Source organism: Sorghum bicolor, chromosome 3 (assembly GCF_000003195.3).
Source record: "Sorghum bicolor cultivar BTx623 chromosome 3, Sorghum_bicolor_NCBIv3, whole genome shotgun sequence".
In the NCBI taxonomy this organism is placed as follows: Eukaryota; Viridiplantae; Streptophyta; class Magnoliopsida; order Poales; family Poaceae; genus Sorghum; species Sorghum bicolor.
The window spans coordinates 8013689-8038769 of NC_012872.2; the positions used below are offsets into that span (position 1 = coordinate 8013689).

Sequence of the window (25081 nt, forward strand, 5' to 3'; positions counted from 1 at the left end):
GTTAATATTTTGTACTAAAAATACATAGATCGCACGATAAGATGACAATACTATAAAAAATAAATATGAACATTAAAATGACATTTAATAAAAAACAAAGTTTGTAAAATTAATCGTCATATGTGTAATGCTATACATGGGTTCAAGTATATATGTAGATATTAATGCCTGTCATATGGGCAATACTGCGTGCCTTGAAACTTGCTTAGCTAACACATGAGCAACTCAGTTACAAGACTTGCTTAGCTAACACATGAGCAACTCAGTTACAAAAGCGACTTGTATCATCATAGAAAAATCTACAAAACATGAGCTAATCTCTCTAGGTTTCCTTGATGATTAGCGCAATCCATGATTGTTGGTTGGCGCCCTCCTTCCATAACTTCACAAACTCTTGGCTATCGGTCTCCAGGATAAGTTGCAGCACCCTCTTGTCTCACGCTAGAGCAGCACTATGCCCACAAGTCAAAAGCTTTCAGGTCAATGCATCAAAGCCATGGGGGTACCACCTCTCAGCCGTGCTCCAACAAAGAGACCTAGGTCGTTTCAGAGAACCACCCCGTACACTCTTGTCCTTGTTTGTTGCACTTGAGCCAACCCTCCCGCTGTGGGCGCCATTGCTGCATAGGATTCACGTTCTTCTTTGGGCTCATCGGCTTGTTCAGGTTCCACAAGTTAAAAGCTGTGTCAAGTGGCCAACGAACCATAACATTAACTGGTATATGAGTATCACAGTATCATCGCAAACTTACAAGATGATCTCATCATTCTTTCCAAAGATCCTTGACACTTTCTCAAGAAAGTGTGTGCTTTCCATCATTCCTTTGCATGTGGTAGAAAGTTCAGAAGCGTTCATGACCTAACCACAACTTAATCATAGCACAAACTAAATAAAGAATACATATTTGTAAACCAAGCAATATGTTATCTCCTCATTCTAGTAGCAGTGGAGCACTGAAGCACCCCCAAAACAAACATGCCTTGTCTTTTGCCTACATGACGAGATAACATTACATCCATATAGTTATTTGCCGACATGTAAATTTTTAATTTTATATCTAAACTATGAAGCTCTCAACATCCATAAACAAAAAGAGAATCAAATGAAGTGAACACAAAGGATCTGAAGTGCTATTACATAACAACTACAACCATGGATCATGATTACTATAGATTGGTGCTAGATACGTTATATATATTAAAGCATACACAAGTAAACAAACTCATAATTTGTTACCATCATATTGAAAATACTCTAAAATTATATTTTCTGTTATCAAATCTCAAACATGATCTAATATAAGTTCAACCAATCAGAACTCTCCACCTTGAGTTCCAATCTGCAGACGTTATACTCGGAGGCATATGTTCCTTTATAAAAAAAGAAAAAAACACATGGACAGAGAAGTCATCATTATCAAGCTAAGGTGGGGAGATGAGAGGAGACCGTCGTCGAGGTGATTCCAACCTTGATGTCAACTTTCTTAGTGTCCAGTGGCCGTGAACTCGGCATGGACAGTGACGACGTCGATGTGAAAGTGGACGCAGGGGTGGAACATGAGGTCGTGGCCCGTTGGGGCAGGAGCAGTGTCGGCTTCATCATGCACCGGAGGCTGAGATATTCATGGACGTGCGAACGTACATATATGGCAACAAGATTTGATTGGTGGTTACCTTCTATGAGTTGTGCTTCTCTGTGGATCCCAGAGTGCTAGGAAATCTGAAAATAACCGATGCGGGGTTTAACCACTTATCTTTTGATTTGCCATCTAGAAGAGCAAGCATTGCAGCTGTACACTGCCTTTTGGCAGGTTAAGACAGCCACAATATTTTTGTGGTGAGTCTTCTAATTGTTGACTAAGAAAAATACACAAACTATAATTCATTCTAAATCCATAATTTGTAGCCACGATAATTTTAGTTTAATCAGGAAAACATGATAAATAACATGAGTTTGTCCCCCTTGACGTGCAATTGTTTGCCTCTATTTAGAACTAACTGAAACCTGACCCTGAACCTAGCGACCTTGGTGCAGTGCTATCTATTTTATAGAATGAAGTGAAGAGAAGGTTAGAGAAAATTATATCTAAATCTAAATGTAAAAAAGAGGACATATTCTATGACCAGTAAAGTTAGAGTGTACAAAATTGCTCCGTCCATGATGATCTGTGCCACTGTCGATGCCTTGATTAGCAGAACCTCTTTAATCTTAAATGACCACAAGTATAGTTGTTAGTTCTAAATGCAGTAAAAAGAATAACCAGAACTATAGTTGAATACGCTAGCTTTTGTTGAAGCAATCACACAGAAAAATCAATAGTGCATACAAGTTTTATTTTAAGTCTTAACATAATGGAACCATACAATGTTTAAGACCATTGCAGGCAACCAAGAGACCACTGTACCTTGGAAAATTGAAGATGCAACATTTTTTTTGCAGGAAACAGTCATACCAAAATTAGACACATGGAAACAGTTATATGGGAATTAGCAGTGGCAGGCAAATGTTGACCAAGCAGCAATAGTTCACAACAACACCCACTAAGACACATTGAGCGTCATCACGTGACAGAAAAAATAAACATTTTTTATCAGGTGAGACTGCAACTTTAGAGATATTTTGTCGAACATCATACCTGCACCAACATGACAGTAAGCAACTTCTCATAATGTGGAGGGTGCTGGGGCCAAGTCCGCTCGCCAGTCACCGCCATATAGGGGATGACAGCGGGGAGGCTATGGGACCCATCGCCTCACAGTTGCAGGTTGTTGTCGTCCCACCGCAGCCTGCCGCTATGCGCTTACGCCCACATCGCATGCGTAGGAGCTGTCCGTAGCCTGCAGCTACGCCTTTAGAGCATGGACAGCTGTGTGCGCCGTCTACCACCATGGCCCCCCCTAGTGCCTTCAGAGCATTTCCAATGTGCCTGCTCATTCTTTGTTGAAGGAACCTGGGCAGCAGATCCCCAACCCCAAACACCCAACACTACAGACAAAGTTTTTGCTTTGCAAGAATTTTGAGCTTAACATGATAGTAGCAACAATACCGGATCACACGACCGTGCACGAGGCTTGTCCGAGGCTGAGGTTGTCCAAGGTGCTGATGATACCAGATCACATGACCATGCACGAGCCTTGTCGGAGGATGGCATCACACATGGTTGACGTCGTGTTGCTGCCCGACTCCTCCAACGCTTTTTCTCTGTGGTGAACTAAGGTATTCCTTCATTTTTTTATGTCTATGCTGCCTTAGATGTTCCTGATTTCTCACTGTTGCTGCCAACAAAATCTCGTGCTAATGCTACAGTAAAAACAAAAGGGTAACATGTTAATTAAATAAAACCCATACTCAGAGTCAAAGAGATAAATTATGGATGCCTAAATTTTTTTATTCATTATCTACTGATATGACTATAAAATAGTCTGAATAAACATAGATAGAAAAATGAAAGGATCATTGCAAGCCATCAATCATGCAAAGCTAATGAAGAAGATGAGTGACAGTGCCCTCACCTCAAACATTGTTCAGATAAATAGATTATAATAAAAACAGAAGCAGATGTTAATACACATGAACTAAACTCACAAGCAGAGTAGATAATGCCATTTCAGCAGAGATTTTCTAGGGTAAGCTTCAAACCATATCTCAAGGAAAGCTATCTTCTCAGAAAACCACAAAATCAAGTTTTCTAAAACCTTATAACACAGGTTTTTAAATTTGCTTTGCAAAGAAAAGCATCAGCTCTTCATTGAGGTGGAATATCTGTCAGGTTTACTACCTCCCGAACACCATCCAGTTCTAGTGAAACTTGATTAAGGCATTTTCTAGAAACCTGATTAAATAACGTACAATGCCAAATTGCAGGCAAGTGCAAGTAGGCATCACCGAGCACCGTACATAGCACAAATTTTGCGCCAATATATAGCAACTATAGTAAGGAAAAACTATTTATATTGATAAATTAATATAATTAGTCAAGTAGATAAGACAATTACCTTCAGAGTTACGCTCTTGTTCTTTAGACTTTAGGAATTAGGAATCAGGAACACAAAGGCAAGAATTATGCAACCAGCGGCCTGCTCCTTGCTGGCCTCCTGGAGGCCTCTCCTAATTTGCTCTGCAGTCTCCATGTGGACTGTTGATAGTAGTATGCACAGATTGACAGATCAGATAATTAATCAGATGATAGCTAATTTTGGAATCGGCAGGTCTGATAGGCCATATTATTTGGGCACAATCAAAATCAGGGACCTGTTCGTGCGTACCAGTCGCACTCCCTCCCGCACGGGCCTAGATGCAGTTAACCAAATCACGGATCAATCAGATCAAATGAGGACAGTCAACCAGATCAACATGATGGATTGGATTGAGTGAAGAAAAGAGGGAACCAAAGTCGGAGGTGACTGGACCTGGCCATCGAGATGTAGCAGATGTACTTGTTGCCCCCTGCTGTTGGCCTCACCACTACCATAGCTTTTGTCGTCAGCCAACTACTATCTGATTTGTGGCAATTCCAATCAGAATGTCTCAGCACAGCGCCCTCACCCCTCAAGTCACCATGGGCTTCGATAGGGATTAGATTCGGCAGGACGATGATGCTCCCGTCGCACCACCACCTTGCATGCACAGCATCGCAGCGTCACCCCCTCATCCTCAACCTAAACCTAAACCTAAAGATGCCATATGGCGGCCGATAGGGATCAGGCACAAGAGAGAAGGTTGGGTGAAATCAAAATGATACCTGTGGAGTTGGCGAAGATGAAGACTCGTTGCGCCTTAGTGAATCCACGCCGCCACGCGATGGGCCGCCATGGCCGCTGCTGCAACGGCTGAAGAGCACTCTGCACGCCACCTTGCTTGGCACCCTGCCCTAGGGTTCGTCCGTCGGGAGAGATGAGAGGAGTCCGCAGGTCGTTCGTGTGGGAGAGGGGGAGGGGAAGACCGTGCGTGAGGGAGCACGGGGGTGGGCCGGGAGCCCAAAGTTACCGCTTGCGGTATCGCAGGGGAAAGAGCGGACCGACGGACGGAACATAGATTGTCGCACCAAAAAATAGTCTTACTTTCTTTCTTTTTATTATATAAGTTGTATAGTAGATGAGGGGAAAAAAAAACTTGTGTGAGACAATACATTTTGGCCATTGTCCAAACGCGCTGCGAATAACCTCTTCTTGGAGGGGCCACACTGACCATTAACAAAGCTCTTGTTTTGGTTTCTCTTCCTCCTGTGTCATCGCACGTCAAACCGTCGTCGTCCGCCGCGGCCCCGTCGAAGGAGGAGCCTTTCCAGCACGGAAGGACAGGGAGACGAGGCGCAGACATCGACGGCTTGCTCCATGAAACAGAACCAGAAACGGCCAGCGCAAATGGCGGTTACCGTAGGAGGATGAAAGCAAGGTGGAAGACGTGAGGCGCGGGGACCGGAGCAGGGCAGCGAGATCATTGCCAAGTTGGACCCCCGACTGCACCATCTGCTCGGAGCCCCTCAATCCATCCATCTTCCAGGTGATCACCACACGCACCATTTGTCGCATCTACATCTACATCTACTACTGATTCTACTATCCTTGCTGTTCCATCTGTTAATTTGTCCCAAAACTTACTTGTTGCTTGATGTGGGTTGCGGGAGGTAGGCCACATTTTCCCATTTCTTCCTGAGAGTGCGTAGAATTTTTTTTCCCCAAGTGTTGAGAGTTGAGACTGGCCTAAATTACTCTGGAAATTAGTGGGAGAATGTTATACTTTGCTCACTTGATGATTTGGATATGATCGATATTTGACATTGTACAACTTATATTTGTTGTCTTGATTAGGAAGTGTTATTCTGGATGTCATCTGTATCACTTTGAGCAGAGATGATTAGCTCTGGCCTGCAGTTTTGGTTCATTAAACATTACCATTTATAAAGGGAGGGAGAATACCATGGAGGGTTATGCCATCCATTCTCAACTAATGTTACTTGGTTCCAAAATGCAATAAAATTGATAAGCAAAGTTAGATGGAAAGTTTTCCTTTAACGTTATAATTGAAGTGGATACATCTTCCTGGGTTCCTATAATTTACATGGCATGGTACCTCAGTGGACTGTCACTTTGTTGTGAAACTTCTTGATTTGATATGTGGGGGAAAGTATGCATTTTGTTTGTTCTCCTCCCTAAGAATATATGTGAATTTCTTTGCCAATGCTGAGACTGGTGTAAGAGGTGAGACATATTATTATTTAGCTCATTTGATGATACTAATGGACATGCACGTGTGGCACGTGTTATGATTCAGTCTGTACCTAAATTTGCACTTATTTAGCGTACGATATAAGTTATATCCTCTTGGTTCTTTTAAGAAATAAACACAAATTATAGATATAATTTAGATGAGAATATTTAAAATATTTGTTTGCATAGTCTCTACTCCCTCAGTTTTGAATATATGGGATTTTGACTTTTGGGTATCCTAAATCATTGAGAGTTATTGCGTCACATTTAGGCAACACAACATATATACATATCAAAATAGTGGGTTATGGATATAAATAAAGTATTTAATTTCTTTTTTATATCCTACCATTATTAAATTACAAAGGTGTCAATCCTATTCAAATTCCTCCCTTTTTTCCCACGATTTTTTATTAAGAACTTGTTCATTAATCTATATCTGAAATGTGGGAAGAGTACAACTCCATCTGATCCGGCCACCCTCGATCCCCCTGCTATATCCTGCAAAATTGCATGGAAACTTGTATTCCATTTTATGGATCTTGGTATTTTTGGATAGTGATCTCAGCACAGTAGCACACAGATGAGTAATATGTCTGTCTTTTGAACGCCACATATGTCATCTTGACTTTGTTTCATCCATCTTCTCTGGCTTTGTTCAGATGTGCCATCCTGCACTTCTTAGGGATTTCCTTCCTCAATTAGAATCTCTTCAGTGCTAGGATTTCAGAAATTTCTTCAGATTCAACAGGACTAACACAAGATTCTTCACCTTTTCAGAACTATTCATGGTTGACTTTAGCTATTTTATTTGTTGATTGCTTGCTCTGTTCCATGTTGTGTGCTAATCTTCACAGGTAATGATTCCTCAATAACATATATCCCTTCAGAAAATACACAACTGATTATGTCACCAGATTTTGCCAATCAGAAAAAAAAGAACATCTTAGTTTTTGAACCCAATGCAGTTAGGAAAAAATCAGAAAACAGAGCAGGTATTACAAAGTACCAAAAAAATCTATGCAGACAAATCAGAAATATATTATGTTATTATAATCTATATATATAAAAAAACAGGCAGCATGCAATCTGTATGAATCAGGATTCTAGCTAGAATAATTGGAATTTCGTAAACAATCAGTACATCAGTGCTGACTGCTGAGACTGGCGTAAGAGGGAGACAATATTATTTAGCTCATTTGATGATATATATGACGGCGCAGCTTGAGACAGTATAAGTTCTTAACACGTTGGTCTTGGTTCTGGAAAAAGATAATTGGTTTTCTTGAATAGGCAGTGAGCAAACATGAATGCCTCTGAGCTTTTTGTTTTGGTTCTTTATTATCGGAGAAGGGGGAAGAAGAAAATCCAGGGAGCATGCCGATTCTACACTCCACTAGTGTAGGTTGCCTCCAAAACCAAACTAATCTTTAGAGGGTTACATAATCAAGTTAAATGGAAGTGTTTTCTTTAACCTTAGAAATAAGGTTAAGGCGTCATCGTGTCATATATGCACCTAGAAGTTATAACTTATAACGCATATACATCAATGGAATGATATTTGATGGCATAAGGATCCTTATTACTTTTTTTTTCTTTTCTTTTTTTTTTAGCATTTAGCTACTTGATTGCTGCACCTCTCATGCTATATAACCTTCTAGGATCCCATTGCCAGGGAATCAGAGCAGAAGATACCTCAATTTTTCATAAGTTTGAGTACACAACTGATGAGCTGGTGTTCCAGACTAGTTATTGTAAGCTGTAATCTGCTGCTGCCCTGTCTCTCCCTCCCTGCTGCAGCAAAGACTTTTGGGTCAGCATGTGCTGTCCATCTCTAGTGCTGTAGCAAGTAAGACAATAGGCCACTTAAGTACTATAGTTGGTAGAAGTACATCAGCCATGGTAGTGGGCTGATCTAATACTTGAGTGGAAGTATTAGGAGTAGGTAGTTGGTGTACTCACCATACCTTTCAATGTACCTGGTAGAGGTACATGTAGTTGTATATATACTACCTCAATGTGTGGAAAAGGCAGTTCAGTTTGCCACATTCAGAGTTTCAGTTTCAGCCAACGCTGAAAATTTGTGTGCGCGCGTGCTGAGCTCCACGGGGTTTTCTTCTACCTCTAGTTGCTGGTGTGAGTGAGGGAAGCTTAGCAGCTTACCTGAGCTTGGATTGTAGGGGCCAACAATTATGTGTCATAGTTGAAAGTACACTATATTCCCTCAAAAAAGACACTGCGTGCCTTTTTTTCATGGGACACATATCCTCTTCGAAGAATAGAAAAAACTAGCCTTGTGGGACATGTTATGGATATATTTTTAAGAGATGATTTGCAGTGTTTTCCTCATGATGTTTCGATTTTCTGTTTGTATAAAATCATGTCTAGATTATTTTCTGTTTGAAAGATGTTTGATGAAATAAAAGGACTACATATACATTGCTCTCTTTTGTGTACCCATTTCAAATCTTCTGTCCTCTTATATTTCAATTTTTGTTTGTATAACCTTCTGATTTTCTTCATCTGCAGTGTGCGGTTGGGCAATGTTTTATGTCTTGTCTGCCGCAGAAAGCTTTGCTCTAATTTATGTCCCATCTGCCTCAGAGTAATTGGCTACAACTGCTGCTTTGCACTTGAACAAATGATCGATGCTGTCAAGGTGCCATGTTCAAACTCAATTTTCGGATGTAATAAATACATCACGTACTACCAGAAAGAGAAGCATGAGAAGAAACGCATGCATATGCTGCATGCTTCTGTCCAGAAGATGGTTGCTCATTTGAAGAATCAACAGGATTGCTTCTCAATCACTTTGTCACCGAGCACAAATGGTCCCCGACAAACTTCAGTTATGACAAGCCCCAAAGAATTCCCATCCCGCGGTACAGCCGGTTCGTGCTCCTGGTCGGGGAGGACCAGACCCTGTTCCTCGTGGTGAACACGTTTGCCCACATCGGCAATGCTCTCACCACGGTCTGCATCAGGCCCCATGAGGAGTCCGGGTCGTGCTATTCATCCAAGATCTCAGCCGTCCACCGTCCTGAAGCTAGGAAGGGGAGGTATGTTTTTCAGATGGATCCTCATGTGGCGAGCAGCTCACTTCATGGTGGGGTTCAACAACTGGGAAGGTTCTTTCTGCTGGTGCCTCCTGATCTAGTTGATGAATCGACTGATGAACTCACCATCAACATCCATATTGAGAAGATCAAGTGTGCTGTGCATCATTGATCGCATCGACGTACTTGGTAAGAAGTGGTGACTTTTGGTCTTGAAGCAATTAGACTGGAGTTTTGATAGTTGAATGTTGAATATCGTTCGTATAATTTAGAACACTAAAAGATTTTAATTTAAGGTATTTTCTGAAATCAAACTCATCGTCTGTCAGGTTTCTAATTTCTTGTGCCTTTTCCAAGTTTAGCAGATTGGATGATAGTCTCCTGTAGCTTGATAATACTAAAAAGTTTCCTTCTCCAAGCTTTTAGGGCTTTTGCGGTTCTTAGCAATTTTACATGAACCTGTAGGATAACGTCCTAAGTGTTGACTTATTGTTGCCATGCCGATTGAACCGTTGAGAGGAAATCAGGTTATTGGGTTCACCATGATTCGAAGCGAAACCGTGGTAGAAATCGAAAGAAGTGTCTCCTTGGAGAAATAGAGCACAATCAGATATGGTCAGAGCTGAGAGAAGAGAGAGCTTGTAGATTTGCTTTGGGAAACAGCTCAAGCCAATTAGTGGAGGCAAAGAAATGGTCTGTCCTAGTCATAGTTGGTGAGTGCTGATCGTTACACCAGGTATTTTATTTATTTATTTACTGCGAGAAGGTAAATTTCTTTTCATGGAGTGCCATCTCAGCTAGTTGAAAGTAATCTATTACCCGCTTGAAACGATTGATCATCATTAAATTTAACCGGTCATTGCCCTCTGCTCGGCAAATGAGATTGAAGTACGAGGATATCCAACAGTCCCCCAATATAATCCCTCATCCCTATAAAATTGTATATTAAGAGAGATGTACTATTTTTTCTTCTCCAGCAGTCCCTCAATAACTCTTTCTTTTATTAGTAGCCACCAATATTTCTCTCCTCCCCTCGAAGAAAGGGGAATATACAACTCCCCTATGAGCATCTTCAACAGCTCACCAATATTTCATCCCCAATAGAATGGTATTGGTGATCACCAATATTACTTTTTAAACTATTGGGGGAGATCCCTCCAACAGATCATCAATAATCTCCTCTAATACATGAGACACATATGTGAAGGCATACTTTATTTTTTTTCTCTCTTTCTTTCCTTTCCTTTTATCCTCTCGATTCATCCGCATCCCTGTCCAGCTCCGATGTTGGTGTCATCGGTCCTATGCTAGCTGCTACGGGCGACTCTCGGGGGGCGAGGATGGTGGGCTCCTGCGTCGAAGATAGAGGAACAACACACGGAGAAGACGACATTAGCGTCGATGGTCCCTTGTCGTGGCCGCCCCTTGCGACATAAAGTCGCGATGGCCACCTCTTCATCGAGCCTCGGCCATGGCACACCTCCACCTCCGGACATGTCACTCGTCTGCCCCGGCTGGTGCGGGCCAACAACGACACACGGCTGATGCCAGCGAGCACGACCATGACGAGGAGCAGCAAGGCCACGCCGAGGACGAGCATAGTGTGCAAGATGACAATTGGGTGGGTCCCATCTTGTTAGGGTAGGTGCAACTCCCCCTTTATTTGAGGGAAGATGGAAAAGATATTGGTGATCACCATAAAAAGAGGACAGTAAAGAGGAGCTGTTGGAGCATCAAATTTGACTTATCTCCCTCAATATGACAGGTTTATGGGGATAGAGGATGGTAAAAGGTAGTTGTTGGAGATGCTCTAAGAGCATCTCTAGCAGCTGCCCAATCCATCTCCCCCAATACAGCTATATTGGTGGCCACCAATACTGTTTTGGGGCTTTATTGAAGGGGTTACTTTAGCAGTTTTCCAATATACATTACCAATATAGTGGGCCCTACTTGTGATTTATTATTTCATCACTTTCCTCTCCCTCCATCCTCCTCTAACGACACGACATGGTCCCAGAGTGACGAGGTCCCGGAGATCACCAACCGTGAAGCAGAGGTGTACATGGTGGTAGGAGCTCCTCGGTGGACCTGCAGGAGGAGGCGGCGGCCATAGAGGCCTCACACCCAACTGCGGCCACCACCGCACTGCGTCGTGCTCTAGATCCGACACCGTCCACCACCGCGGCTAGCTGTGGGCCTGTGGCCCTTGCCTAGCCTCGATCCATGGCTTCTGCTAAGTCTTTGTCGCCCAGTTGAAAGATACAAATGGCTAGAGGGGGGATAGTCTATTTAGTTTTTTATAAACTTCACTAAGCAAGTGTGTTAGTAAAATAAATAGCGAAACTAGCACAACTAAGCTATGCAAGCCACCTACACAAGTCTAGCAAGAAAGCTAAACACTAAGTGACAACAAGAAAGCACAACTAAAGGCTATCTACACTCCTAAACAAGAAGACTAAGCTAAACAAGCTAAACAACTAGCAAAATATGCAAGTAAGTAAAGGAGTGGGGAGTGATTGTTATACCGACGTAGTAGAGTAGAAAAATAACCAATCAATCATTCACAATCACAATCACAAGAGAAAATTCTTGTAAAGATGTGACACAATATTTTTTACCAAGGGTTGATAATAATAGGTAAAACTCTACAACTTTATTTGTTTGACACATTTATGAAACGTTGTACTTACACGCATCCGATGCAAAATAGCAAAAAATGCAGATTTTTGACAGAAAAGTGACAGTTTTTTGACTCATTTTATCTTTGTCGAAGCCGCCTCCTCTGCGCCATTGACAACCGGTGATGTTCTAGACTTTGTGTTAGTACTAATAGGTGTATTATTACTAAATGCCATTTTGGTAAATGCTGATTAAGTAATATTGCACGTGTACTAAACATTTGAAGATTGCACTAGGCAGTTGCCGGCTTTTTTTTTTTTAAAAAAGTTGCAGGTTGGTTTTATAATAAAAGTACTCCCTCCATCCCAAATTGTAAGTTATTCCAAGAATCTTGGAGAGTCAAAGCATTTTCACGTTTGACCAAAATTATAGAGAAAAATACTAAGATTTGTAACGTAAAGTGAATATACTATGAAAATATAATTAATAAAGAATATAATGATACTTAGTTAGTACCATAATAATTGTTATTTTATAAAATAAATTTGGTCAAACTTAGAAAAGTTTGACTCTCCAAGATTCTTGAAATGACTTACAGTTTGGGATTTGGGATGGAGGGAGTACTAGTTTTCTGTATGTACTCCTATATACTCAATCCATTTCAAATTGTAAGTCGTTTGACTTTTTAAATATCAAGTTTGACCACTCGTCTTATTCAAAGTTTTGTACAAAATATCATTTTTTTGTTGTGTATTGGTTTATTAATAAAAGTTCTTCAAAAATGACTTAAATTTGACTATATTTATATAAATTTTTTGAATAAGACGAGTGGTCAAACTTTAAAAAATCAAACGACTTACAATTTGGAATGGAGGGAGTAGAGTATTACAGTGGACAGTTGGGCCAGGGCGAAACCAAATGCAAAAGAAAGGCTGTCCGGCTCCGGCCCGCCCAGCTCTGCTGCACGCTGAAAGCAAGTTCCCTCCGTCTCCTCCCGGCGCTCCCGCCCAAAGCTCTGGCCACGTCGACAATCCGCGCCCAAAACCCATCTCCACCGTCAATTTGCGACAAGATCAACACATCAAGGCCATCCACGCCAGCGATCCGTGCCACCAGCCCTTCCACCAATCAGCACCAGTTGCTCCGTCCCGTTAAATTCGCCGCACCCCTCTCCTCCCTCTCTCTCCCCATCGAGAGATCGACCGAGCGAATCCCTAGCAGCAGGCAGCAGCCTCACAGTCACAGATCGCATTCGAGCACCACCGCGAAACCCCAGGAGCCGCATCGATGGCTCCCAAGGCGGAGAAGAAGCCGGCGGCGAAGAAGCCCGCGGCGGAGGAGGAGCCCGCGGCCGAGAAGGCCCCGGCGGGGAAGAAGCCCAAGGCGGAGAAGCGCCTCCCGGCGGGCAAGTCGGCCGGCAAGGAAGGCGGCGACAAGAAGGGGAAGAAGAAGGCCAAGAAGTCGGTGGAGACCTACAAGATCTACATCTTCAAGGTGCTCAAGCAGGTGCACCCTGACATCGGCATCTCCTCCAAGGCCATGTCCATCATGAACTCCTTCATCAACGACATCTTCGAGAAGCTCGCCGCCGAGGCCGCCAAGCTCGCGCGCTACAACAAGAAGCCCACCATCACCTCCAGGGAGATCCAGACGTCGGTGCGCCTCGTCCTCCCCGGCGAGCTCGCCAAGCACGCCGTCTCCGAGGGCACCAAGGCCGTCACCAAGTTCACCTCATCTTAGATTAGTTTGGCGGTACTGTGTGGTGTAGGTAGATGTGGGTCTGTTTATCTGGTATTGCTAGCGGTAGCAGTAGCTGGTGGTGTTTGGAATGGATGGATGGTGGTCTGTGTGTGGTTGAATTGCGGTGGTGCTTTTGGGATCCTGTTCCATTATCCAGAATAGTCACGGTGCTTGATCAGCATGTGATTTCTGTCAGGATGGATGCTGTTACTGTGTAGTTGTCATGTTGCTGGCAGTGAACTGATAATTCAATGTGCAAACCTATATGTCAAGTGTGTTCTGCATTTGATAGTTGCTACTTGCCAAAAAAAATATAGGTATGGGGCTCCCCTGTTGATTCGGTCCAAAAAAATTGTACTGGCTGTGAAGTTGAATATCATAATGTTATGTTTGAATGGACATACATAGGAAATTTTGTGTAGCTAGGAAGCTGTGATCTATGGACAAGATGGCGATTGCTGTTCTGCTATTTTGGGCTTCAAATTCAGATATCATTGGTAAATTTACTTGATATTTAGAACATTTCTATTTTTGTTGAGGAACATGTAGAAAAGACATGATGTTTTTAGGGTTGCAAGTTGGCTAGCACTAGAACCCATGTATAGGATCATGTTCGAGCAGCATGTTTGTTGGCCACTTGAATCCCAGCTGCTTGTGGCCTTCTATTTCTTGCAAGCTATCCCTAAGAACCAAGATAGCTGGTAAGTTATCGTACTGTCCAAGTCCAACCTTCAGCATTGATGTTCATTGTTATTCTTTTTGCAGAGATGTCTTCACAGCCACACTGGTGGTCTTCTATCAGCTAAATTCCAGGAGTACTAATTTTTGTGTTATTCATCGTGCCTGTTTCCTGCACTGGTATACTTTATCTGGGGTGTTGCTTTGAGTTGGAGCATGATGAGCAAGTCCAGTGACATGATCCAAATATTTCTAAATTATTAGCGCAATCCTTGGATTATGTGCTTATCCATATTGACAGATTGTTGGTTTTGAACTCTGGATGTTGCCTGCTTTGTTTGTATTGTTGATGAAATTTGTGTCGTTACTTTGTTTATTTTTTGATTAAGCTCTTAATTCGTTGATTGGAACTTGTGGGCATTAGAAATACAGTGTGCCCAGTATGTTGAAGTAGTCATTTGTCATGATTGATGTCATGGTTGATTGGAACTTGCGGTAATTAGAAATACAGTGTGCCTAGTATGTTGGAGCAGTCATTTGTCATGATTGATGTTTTAAATTTATTTTTTTGAATAAGATGTTATAAATTTATTTGTTGGATCCACAATTCATGGTGGCTCTGGTTGTCATGGGCATAAAGAGAGGCGCCGTAGGGCGCAAGTGTCCTAGTTGGGCCTTAAGCCCATTAGTGTTAATTAGTGTCTCTTTTAGTTATTTGTCTATAGGAATAGTACCATATTGTCTAGGCACAAGAGGTGTTAGTCCTATGTACCTTTTATATTCAGCCCATGGGGCACAATGGAAAGCAAGCAATGAATTATGAAGAAACAATTCTAGTCTCCCTCAATTTCTCAAGCTCTTGGCAAAGCATAAGGCCTAGCTATCCCAAAAATATCCACGTCCATAACATCTGGTATCAAGAGTCCAGCGATCCTCTTCATAAAAAAAAAATCGATTCAGATCCCGATCCCCACCACCATCCGCCGCCGCCGCCGCCACAACTCCAACACCGGCAGCCGCCGCCACAACCACCAGGCCGCCGTCCGCCTCCCCCTGCACCGACCTCGAAGCTTCCCTGGCGACCATCACAGCCGCCATGAGGGCCAACGCAGCCGCCATCAAGGCCCTGTCCGCTGAGTGCTCGGCGTCCAGCAACAGCTCGGCTGCCGGGAAACACCACAACAATCGTCCGCCGTGGTTCCAAAAGCTGGGTTTTCCGCGTTACGACGGTAATTCCGACCCCCTCATCTTCATCAACAGCTGCGACACATACTTTCGTCGAGAGCGCATCATGGAGGAAGAAAAGGTATGGATGGCTTCCTGTCATCTGGACGATGGCGCTCGTACGTGGTTCCTCCAAGTCCAGGAGGAGGGCACCCCGACATGGCGTCGCTTCACCGAGCTCCTGCAGCGGCGCTTCAAACCAACTCCGCGCTCCAATCCGCTCCACCGGCTGTCCCTTGGTGTCGACAACTGCCTGCGCCGCCTTTCGGAGATGACCGCACAGCTGGATCGCCTCCGGGTGCGTCTCGAGAAGGAGGACCGTGAACGCCGGGCAGCTGAACGCCTCCAGGCAGCAGCACGGGGACTCCTGGCACGTCGCCAAGCGCAGTCTCTTCGTGCCACAAAAGCATCGAAGGAGCAAGCAACGGTGCGCCTCCAGGCAGCAGTGCGAGGAATGCTTGTCCGTCGCATGGTGCGGCAGATACACATGCTCCTCAGCTCGACGTTGTCGTACGTGTTCATCCACTCGGACTCGCCGATACGGCCTGCGGCTCCAATTGCAGTGGAGGTCCAAGTATGGGCGTTTCCAGTGCAGCGACCTCGCATCAGCATCCAGCATCAGGCATCAAAGGCTATCTCATTCATCCTTATGCCTGCCGTGGTGCTAGACACTTTCAGCATACGAGCCAGCTACTTCACACTCCACCCTTCAGCCTACGTGATGCCAGCAGAGGCGCTCTTTCCATGGGATCCAGGTGGATATCCTTGTATTTTAGTATTCAATAAAAAGGGAAAGCCGAGATGTAAAAGGCTTAACCCTATTTCGCGTCAGCTCTCCAGCTCGAGGACGAGCTGGGTCTCCAAGGGCGGGGGATATGTCATGGGCATAAAGAGAGGCGCCGTAGGGCGCAAGTGTCCTAGTTGGGCCTTAAGCCCATTAGTGTTAATTAGTGTCTCTCTTAGTTATTTGTCTATAGGAATAGTACCATATTGTCTAGGCACAAGAGGTGTTAGTCCTATGTACCTTTTATATTCAGCCCATGGGGCACAATGGAAAGCAAACAATGAATTATGAAGAAACAATTCTAGTCTCCCTCAATCTCTCAAGCTCTTGGCAAAGCATAAGGCCTAGTTATCCCAAATACACCTCGTCCATAACACTGGTTTGCAGTTGTGTCTTGTTGAGTTGGTAGCTGTAGTGTGAGTGTGACTCTTGAGGTGAGTTCTTGCAAAGAAACTTGGCCTCTGAAATATTGAGAATGTGCTGTAAGGTGTAAGCTGTATATGGTATACCTGCTGGCTGCTGCTGTTGAACATTGCATATCTGGTGACCCATCTCTGCCATCTGTAAGGGCACCAAGGCCATCAGAGTTCACCTCATAAGTTGGTGGTAGTAATTAGGTAATTGAGAGTTGGAAGGTGGTGGTAATTGGTACTCGCTCAGTTAATCTCATATAGGAGTAGCAACGGCAGTTAAGTCTATGGTTTTGTTTTGACAGTTATGGTAGTTAATCCGCCAATGGAATCTGGAATACTACTGGTCACTATTCTACAGTTTTTTCTGATTGTATTGTTATAATGAAATTGGTTAATATTTTGTAAAAATTACGAGATTGTTTATGAATTAGTGTTTCATGTACTGCATTGCATGGTGAAATGTGTTTGGACTTCTAGTAGCCAGTTGAGAAGCACACGTTGTTTCAGTTCCAGGTTTCTAAGCACCGTCGTTTCTGTTCCACGGCGAAGATGTTGCACCATCATTTGTGTTCCATGGCGAAGATGTTGAAGTGAGATCAGATGAATCATGCAGGGATGCGTGCCAAAGAACCCTAAATCATTGTTCAGATGAGACGAATCATCAGCAATTTCTTCCGGTGATGAATCTGTAGTTTGCCACATTGCATAGATTTGGAAATGGCTATAGAATGAATAGGCCATGTGGTGTGGCTGCAACTGCAACAAGCATGCCATCTGCTAACTAGCACCTCATTTGCCATGGTGAGCATGACCTGAGTTACTGATAGATGTTTCAACACACAATGCTAGTCAATCATCCATCTTCTTGCACCGATAAATTTACACACAAACTACAACGTACAATCTGTGCTACTATACCATTCTGCCATTCTAGGCTTTGCAATTCACAGAGCAACCGATGAAAATTTCAGCATTCCTAACCAAGAGAAGCAATTCATAGAGCAACCGATGAAAATTTCAGCATTCCTAACCACGAGAAACTACATGTAATCCTCTGATTTAGTACTGACATAATTACACACAAACTAAAACATTACACAGAAACTAAAACAGGCAGAGAGGCCCAGAGCTGACAACCACCAAGATTCCAAAGTTTCCAAAGTCATACAAATCTCACAAGTAGCCATTACCGTGGACAAAAGAACCCAGACTTCGATCTCCCATTTGATCGTTTAGATTAGACGAACCAGTAGCCGCATTCAGTTCTTGGACTTGTCAATTTTGATGCTGAGGAGCATCTCCATGGACTTCCCGTGCAGCATGCTGCGCCGCACAGACAAGGGCGCCGCCTCCGCCGCAGCAGCCGTGGCGGCGTCGCCAGGGCCAGGCACCGCGCTGCTGCTCGGCACGTCCGCCTCCGCCATGGCGATCTCCACCCGGCCGGTCTCCGCGCCCGGGTTCCCGCTCGCCCACAGCTTGCAGGAGTAGCGCGGCCCCGCCGCGGCACTCGCCCTCACGCACGCCACCGTCACGCCGATGCGCGCGCCGTGCGCGCCCACGGCGACGAAGAACACGCGGCCGTCGTCCTCCGCCTCGAGCAGGCGCGGCGGACACGTTTCCGGCAGGCGGATGTTGTGCGCGCGTCCGTAGGTGATCTTGTCCACGGGCCAGGCGTGAGTGTCCCTGAGGTGGTCGCGGAGCATCGGCGGCGAGCCCACGAAGGCGCAGCCGGGCTCCGAGCAGCGGCACGGCGCGCAGGGGCAATCGCGCTGGTGGTCGCCGGCCTCGTGGTAGGTGACGTACGTCCGGCAGCCGTAGACGTCGTAGGGGCAGAGGACCTTGGCACAGCTGACGATGCCTTCCAGAGGGGTGTGGCGGCGGTAGGCGCCGTCCCGGTGGCACGAGTAGCACTTGTCCTTGGTGAGGACGGCGTAGCAGGTGCCGCAGGCCAAGTGCCCGGCCTCGCACTGCGCAAGCGGTCAGGCGATAAGAATGCAGGAGCAAGTGATGGATCTTGGCGGTACTAATGGTGATTGGTGAAGCATACCTGGAACTGGAAGATTGGAGGCTTCAAGGGCATGGTGCAGCGGGGGCAGTCAAGCTTGGCCTTTTCGATCCTCACTTCGAGATCCACTACCGGGGCGGCGACTTGCACGGCCACCATTGCGCCGGCTCCGGCGGTTGCCTGCCCTTCCTCTACTTCTTGCTTCACTCTACGCATGGGGAACTTGGCGTCCACCCTCGGCTTCTTGGTGTTCTGCTGCTCGACTCTCTCCATTGGTTGCAGTGCAGAGTGCAGAACTAGTACATAGACGCAGAGTGGGGGGTGTACTGAACGCCACGAAAAGCATGCCCAAAAAATTGAGAGACACAAGGGGTTTTTTACTTGAACGGGGAAATATTGCAGCAAAACAATCTGATATAAAGGATAAATTTACTAAGAAAAGAGGATACTCACTCCGTGTCAAATTAGGCCTTGTTTAGATGTGAAAATTTTTTGGATTTCGCTACTGTAGCACTTTCGTTTGTTTATGGTAAATATTGTCCAATTATAGACTAAGGCCTTGTTTAGTTCCGAAAAGTGAAAAGTTTTCGGTACTGTAGCACTTTCGTTTGTTTGTGACAAATATTATTCAATTATGGACTAACTAGAATCAAAAGATTTGTCTCGTGATTTACAGCTAAACTGTGTAATTAGTTTTTGTTTTCGTCTATATTTAATGTTTCATGCATATGCCACAAGATTCGATGTGATGAAGAATCTTGAAAACTTTTTGGTTTTCAGGGTGAACTAAACAAGGTCAAAAGATACGTCTCGCGATTTACAGTCAAACTGTGTGATTAGTTTTTGTTTTCGTCTATATTTAATGCTTCATGCATATGCCACAAGATTCGATGTGACAGGGAATCTTAAAAACTTTTTTAATTTCGGGGTAAACTAAACAAAGCCTTAGTCTTATAAGCCAAAAATACTAGCTAAGCACGTTTTAATTAACATGGCTCTAGCAGCCAAGGATAGAAGCTTCTCCTCCAACCTGGAAATTTTGATGCCTTGACTTTGAAGGAAACTAGGTGAATTCCCCGCGCGTTGCTACGGGATTTTCTTAAAAATAAATTATTATATACATAGCATTACTATATGATATATTCAGTCTATTATGTATGTATGTATACTTATGAATTTGACTTGCATGTATTTATTTATTGTATTAGATCTAGTAAAAATTGCTAAACTAATAGAATAAAAACTAATATTTGGTTAAATTATAGAGAAATTAATTAGTGATAAAACAAATAGTGTATGTACATGACTTGTATGTTAGGCCTTGTTTAGTTCGCAAAATTTTTTGTTTTTGGCTACTGTAGCATTTCGTTTTTATTTGATAAACATTGTCCAATCTCGGAGTAACTAGGCTCAAAAGATTCATCTCACAAATTACAGGTAAACTGTGCAGTTAGTTTTTATTTTCGTCTATATTTAATGCTTCATGCATGCGACCAAAGATTCGATGTGACGGAGAATCTTGAAAATTTTTGCGAACTAAACAAGGCCTTAATAGATTAAAGATTTAAAGTATTTTACATGATATAGATGACATGGTCATTTTTTGTAATTAATATGGGATGACATGGATTTAGACGGGAAGAATGATGTGAACACCTTGCATGAAGAGATAGAATATTTTATGAGTCACTTAGTGGGGAATGATGTGGACACTTTGCATGAATAGAGAATTCATCTAGTGGGGTTTAGCTTTATAAGTGGGGTTTAGCTTTATAAGATATAGATAATGGAACCACTAGCTTTCCATGGCAAGTAGAGAAGAGGAACTTTTTTTTTTTGACGAAAAGGAACATGGTGTTAAACGTAAGATGGATATCAATATTCGGATTGACTCCGCTCCATTGGTTAAGCTCATCTACCGTGTCCAGAAAAAAAATATTGGAGATGCGTAGATGAGTCTTGTCTCCCCAGTTTGACGCAAACAATATAATCCCCTCTTCAAACTGGAGCTCGCTTTAATTAAATAAACTATAAAGCAGATTTAGGAGGCGTGTAAATTAAAGAATCTCTTAGAGAACCAAATAATCAAAGAAAAATATGAATAGATGATGTACGTACTCCGTATCAGCAACACGTGAACGAGATTTCTACTTGGCAGGTAGCTCAAGAGTGGCTTGCTACAGCAAGCAAAGGCTGTTCGATCAGCTCTGTCCAATATGCTCTTGATGAAAGTTGAAAGATGCCTTGAATTGCCATTATGCCAAGCAGGAGCTAGTAGTGATGGTGGTGGTAGCTGGTAGGACTGGACATGCTCACATGCAGAGCTTCATCTCTTGCCAGTATGATGTAAAGGCTTTAGGCCCTGTTTAGTTCCTCATCCAAATTTTTTTCATCCATCTCATCGAATCTTTGGACATATGTATTGAACATTAAATGTACATACAAAATAAACTAATTACACAGTTTGGTTGAAAATCGCGAAACGAATCTTTTAAGCCTAGTTACTACATGATTAGCCTTAAGTGCTACAGTAACTTACATGTGCTAATGATAGATTAATTATGCTTAATAGATTTGTCTTACAGTTTCCTGACGAGCTATATAATTTGTTTTTTTATTAGTTTCTAAAAACCCCTCCCGACATCTTTCCGACACATCCGATGTGACACCGAAAAAATTTTCATCTCCAATCTAAACAGGGCCTTACTGTACGCTGCCCTCCAAACTCTAGCCCAAAATATATGAATATGAATATACTTTTACGGTAGATTCTTGTTATACCCAATCTTTAATTAGTAGTAGCATAATACAAGATATAAACCCTAAACAGTACTCTGATCCTTCCATTTAAAAATCTATGGTGTATTAGAATTCACGAAAGTCAAACATTGTGAACTTTAACCATTAATTTGTTTTTTTTTTGCTACACCTTTCAAGAAGAAATAGAGGGAGAATATCAAACTGGAGTTACAAAAAGTAAAAGCGATTTTTGTCACATATGTTCAGCAGGGACGCTGTTGTCAGAGCTTCCATGGGCTCCGATTGTACCAGTCTGGCAGAAAAGGTTCCATGGGAGAGGAATTCAGGATAAACAGTGTTTAGGGTTTTCCTTTGATTACCAGTTATTCAGTTCTGAGCTCTTCTCTACACTTCGAACAAATTGTAGTTCAAAGCTGTTATCAGCTCCTTAAACGCCCGTGGTTCCTCCTCCTCCTCAGAGGATCAGATGAAAAGAAAAACGTTTCTTGAATCAGTTTTGCCCACAGTTTTCCTCCTGGTATTGATGCTTGTTACCGTGACTGCTAATCCTTTCGTTTCTTTGGTTCCTTTTACGTTGGTGCTTTCCTGCTTTCTGATAGGACACGCAGCCGCATCTCTTGCCAAGGCTTGCTTTATATGCTATACGTACCCTCCAAGCGCAGCCAAACAAAATACATGAGTCCTAAAACCCTGGAATCAAATTGAAGAGATAAATGGTATTTTCCGAGTGACAGAAGACATAAAGTAAAAAGTGGTTTTTGCATATGTTGAGTATTTGACGAGTTATTACCCATCCCCAAGCCCCAAGCCTCAACCACAGTTCGCAGCTAGGCTCCCTCTTTAGCAGGGTAGTAGACTAGTAGCACATCTTGTGAGTTGTGACCGAACAAGTTGTGCTGCAGCTCCGAAGCTCTGGTCCAGAGGCAGGGCAGGTGTGGTTCAGCTGAATACATTTCCTAGCTCTTGCTTTGATTCAAAGTTCTTCCGCAGCTAGCATCTACTGGTTCTAGTTTCTCTTTGATGATCAGTTGTCTAGTTTTGAGTTCTTTGCCAGGTTCATTTTCTTCCACAGCTATCTGCTATTAGTTCTGGTTTTTGCTTAGATGATCATTCAGTTCCGAGTTCTTCTCTGCAGCAAATTGTGTATTCCCAACCTTCTTTTCCTAAATTTGTAGAGCAAAACTGTCATCAGCTCCACCGTTTCTTGAATGAATCTCGGCCACAGTTGCTTCCTGCTTATCGTGATGCTTCCTACTGTTATACTTATACTACTACTGAACCTTCCTTTCTTGTTTTTTTTTTCTTTTTTCCATTGAAGCTTTTCGCAGATCTCATCATCGTCTTCATCTTGTAGCCTGCTGCGAGGCGAGGAGGTTACTCGAGGCTACCCAGTCGCTTACTGGCCGATGAGGACGACACGACAGAAGAGCAAGGCGCAGATGGAGGAGTCATCCACGGGGCACGCGAACCCACAAGTCCAGATCCCGGAGGAGGAGCCGCAGGAATCAGCGGGCGAAAGCGCAATGGTGGTGACAGTGAATGGCGCCGCCGCGGCAGTGGAGATCACGGTCCGGATCGCCAAGGCGAGGCTCCACTGCCCCGTCTGCACGCTCCCGTTGAAGCCTCCTGTCTTCCAGGTCGGTCTGCCTGTTGCTAGAATCTCTAGTTCATCCTAGCAAATCCATGGCTTGCTTGCTCTTGCGCAGTTAATTCCAGCTTTTGTGGGTTGCGTTTGACATGCAGTGCGCGTTCGGGCACCTGGCGTGCGGTGTGTGCCATGTCACCAGCAGCAGCGGCGGCGGCGGCGCCGGCCGGTGCTCCGTGTGCGGCGACGGCGGCGGCGGCTACGCGCGCAGCACGGCGATGGAGGACATCGTGAGGTCGGCCAAGGTGCTGTGCCCGCACGACGCCTACGGCTGCCGCACCTACGTCACCTACTACGACGCGGCCGAGCACCAGCGCGCGTGCCCGCACGCGCCGTGCCTCTGCTCGGAGCCCGGCTGCGGGTTCGCTGGCACCCCGGCGGCGCTCCGCGACCACCTCGCCGGCGCGCACTCGTGGCCCGTGGACAGGATCCGGTACGGCGCCGCCCTGCGGCTCCGCGTGCCGGAGTTGGACCCGGCGCAGCACCGGCGCCTGCTGGCCGCGGGCGACGACGAGGGCGGCCAAGTCTTCTTCCTGGCCGTGCGCGCGATCCGCGACAGGCCGTTCCGCGTCGTGTCGCTGGTGTGCGCCCGCCCCGGCGCCGCGGCGGGGTGCCCGCGGTACGCGTGCACGATCCGCGCGGCGCAGCAGCCCTCGGACGCGGCGGCGGCGGCGGGGGAAGTGAGCGCGGAGAGCGTGGTCCTGGAGATGGCGCCGGTGCCGAGCAGCGCCGCCCCCGGGGAGACCTCGATTGAGGAAGCGGCGTCGCTGGTGGTGCTGCGCCGGACACTGCCAGCTGGGGCGGCGGCGGCCGGGGAGATGCACCTCACCGTTCGAATCGACAGGATCGTCTAGCCGGTGATCGAGATGATCAGCTGCGTCCTCGTGGCTTGGCTCTGGGGAGCCTGGGATGCTCAATGAGTGAGCTGACAGTTCATGTTGACTCGAAGCTGCGTCCCTAATTATCTCTTACTTACTACTAGTATGTGTCAGTGTCTCGTTTAATTAGAGACCGTCGCTGGAAGATGGACTAATGGATGGATGGTGACGAGTAGTTTGATTCGGTAATTCATGATCGGCATTGCAGACTTGTGGATCACATGTTCATTTTTCATTCCAGTTACGCTCTGTCCAAATTCAGAAACAGTTCGTGGAAACAAGTACGGCGCAGTCAGCCGCCGGCGGGCACCAGTACGGCGCGCAGGCACACCGGCGTCGTAGGGGCACACGGGACCTTGACCTCGCGGACCGCCGCCGTGGACGCACAAGCCCCCGCCGTGCTCAAGCTCTAAGCCGCCGGCTTCACCTCCGTTGGCGTCTCGCATTCCAGTTACCTGCCTCAACAGATCCCCGGCGATGAGTGAAGCAATTAGGTTGGAGATGAACAAGGGGAGATGGGATTTTAGTTCCATTTTGGTGCGTACAGAGTATAGACCTTGAGATCATTCATTCAGCGTGTTGGTTTGGTTGGTGAAAAAAACTGCATTGTTTTCTGAATACGGGTAGTACTCCAATACGTACGTCGTGCTTGAACGAAAGGAAAAATGTTCAAGTAAAAGCAAAGGTACACACCCACCCACCATTCACATTTTACTTGCTGCAGTGGATGGGTCAGTACAGGCTACAGACACGCTCACACGCCAAAGATCATGTTGAATCGCTGGCTCAACTATGGCCTTGTTTAGTAGCAAAATTATTTTGTAAAATATATATTGTAGTACTTTTATTCTATGCTTTGTTTTTCACAATGCATAGATTAATGTTTAGTTTGGGCCCAATATTATAAGATGATCAGGTGTCACATTGTGATGATGTGGTGGTACAAAATTCATCTGTTGAAATCTACCAAAGCACTCGATTTTTTGGAGCAAATAATTAATCCGAGTGTTCGGTGGCCACCCGGCATTCAGTTGTGGAACGGCGCATAACCGAGAATAGAATAGACAGT

General features: G+C 44.7%; 3 protein-coding genes and 1 long non-coding RNA gene across 17 annotated transcripts; 2 read left to right on the forward strand and 2 right to left on the reverse strand.

Annotated features, from left to right (window-relative positions):
- Positions 79 to 4955, reverse strand: LOC110433878. 12 transcript variants are annotated; one of them, XR_002451281.1, is made up of 5 exons: positions 4743 to 4952; positions 4411 to 4671; positions 4267 to 4291; positions 3997 to 4136; positions 447 to 3301 (listed from the first exon to the last, which is right to left on the reverse strand). It is a non-coding gene; the product is annotated as an uncharacterized LOC110433878 (long non-coding RNA). The 12 variants fall into 12 exon arrangements; XR_002451277.1 differs by having other exon boundaries at positions 4253 to 4291; positions 4743 to 4950; XR_002451279.1 differs by having other exon boundaries at positions 79 to 1720; positions 2637 to 3301; positions 3997 to 4671; positions 4743 to 4947.
- LOC8079038 (histone H2B.1) lies at positions 13054 to 13918 on the forward strand. The gene has a single exon (XM_002455234.2). The coding sequence runs from the start codon at positions 13173 to 13175 to the stop codon at positions 13623 to 13625; it is 453 nt and encodes a 150-aa protein (XP_002455279.1). The 5' UTR covers positions 13054 to 13172; the 3' UTR covers positions 13626 to 13918.
- LOC8079039 (E3 ubiquitin-protein ligase SINA-like 10) lies at positions 17702 to 19020 on the reverse strand. The gene is made up of 2 exons (XM_002457425.2): positions 18772 to 19020; positions 17702 to 18691 (listed from the first exon to the last, which is right to left on the reverse strand). The coding sequence occupies exons 1-2, from the start codon at positions 19000 to 19002 to the stop codon at positions 17984 to 17986; spliced, it is 939 nt and encodes a 312-aa protein (XP_002457470.2). The 5' UTR covers positions 19003 to 19020; the 3' UTR covers positions 17702 to 17983.
- Positions 22185 to 24241, forward strand: LOC8070427 (E3 ubiquitin-protein ligase SINA-like 5). Of its 3 annotated transcripts, none has more exons than XM_021457545.1 (3): positions 22185 to 22421; positions 22808 to 23126; positions 23233 to 24241. In XM_021457545.1, exons 2-3 carry the CDS (start codon positions 22896 to 22898, stop codon positions 23986 to 23988), a joined length of 987 nt encoding a protein of 328 aa, XP_021313220.1. In that variant the 5' UTR covers positions 22185 to 22421; positions 22808 to 22895; the 3' UTR covers positions 23989 to 24241. The 3 variants fall into 3 exon arrangements, with proteins under 3 accessions (XP_021313220.1, XP_021313222.1, XP_002455280.1); XM_021457547.1 differs by having other exon boundaries at positions 22818 to 23126; XM_002455235.2 differs by having other exon boundaries at positions 22844 to 23126.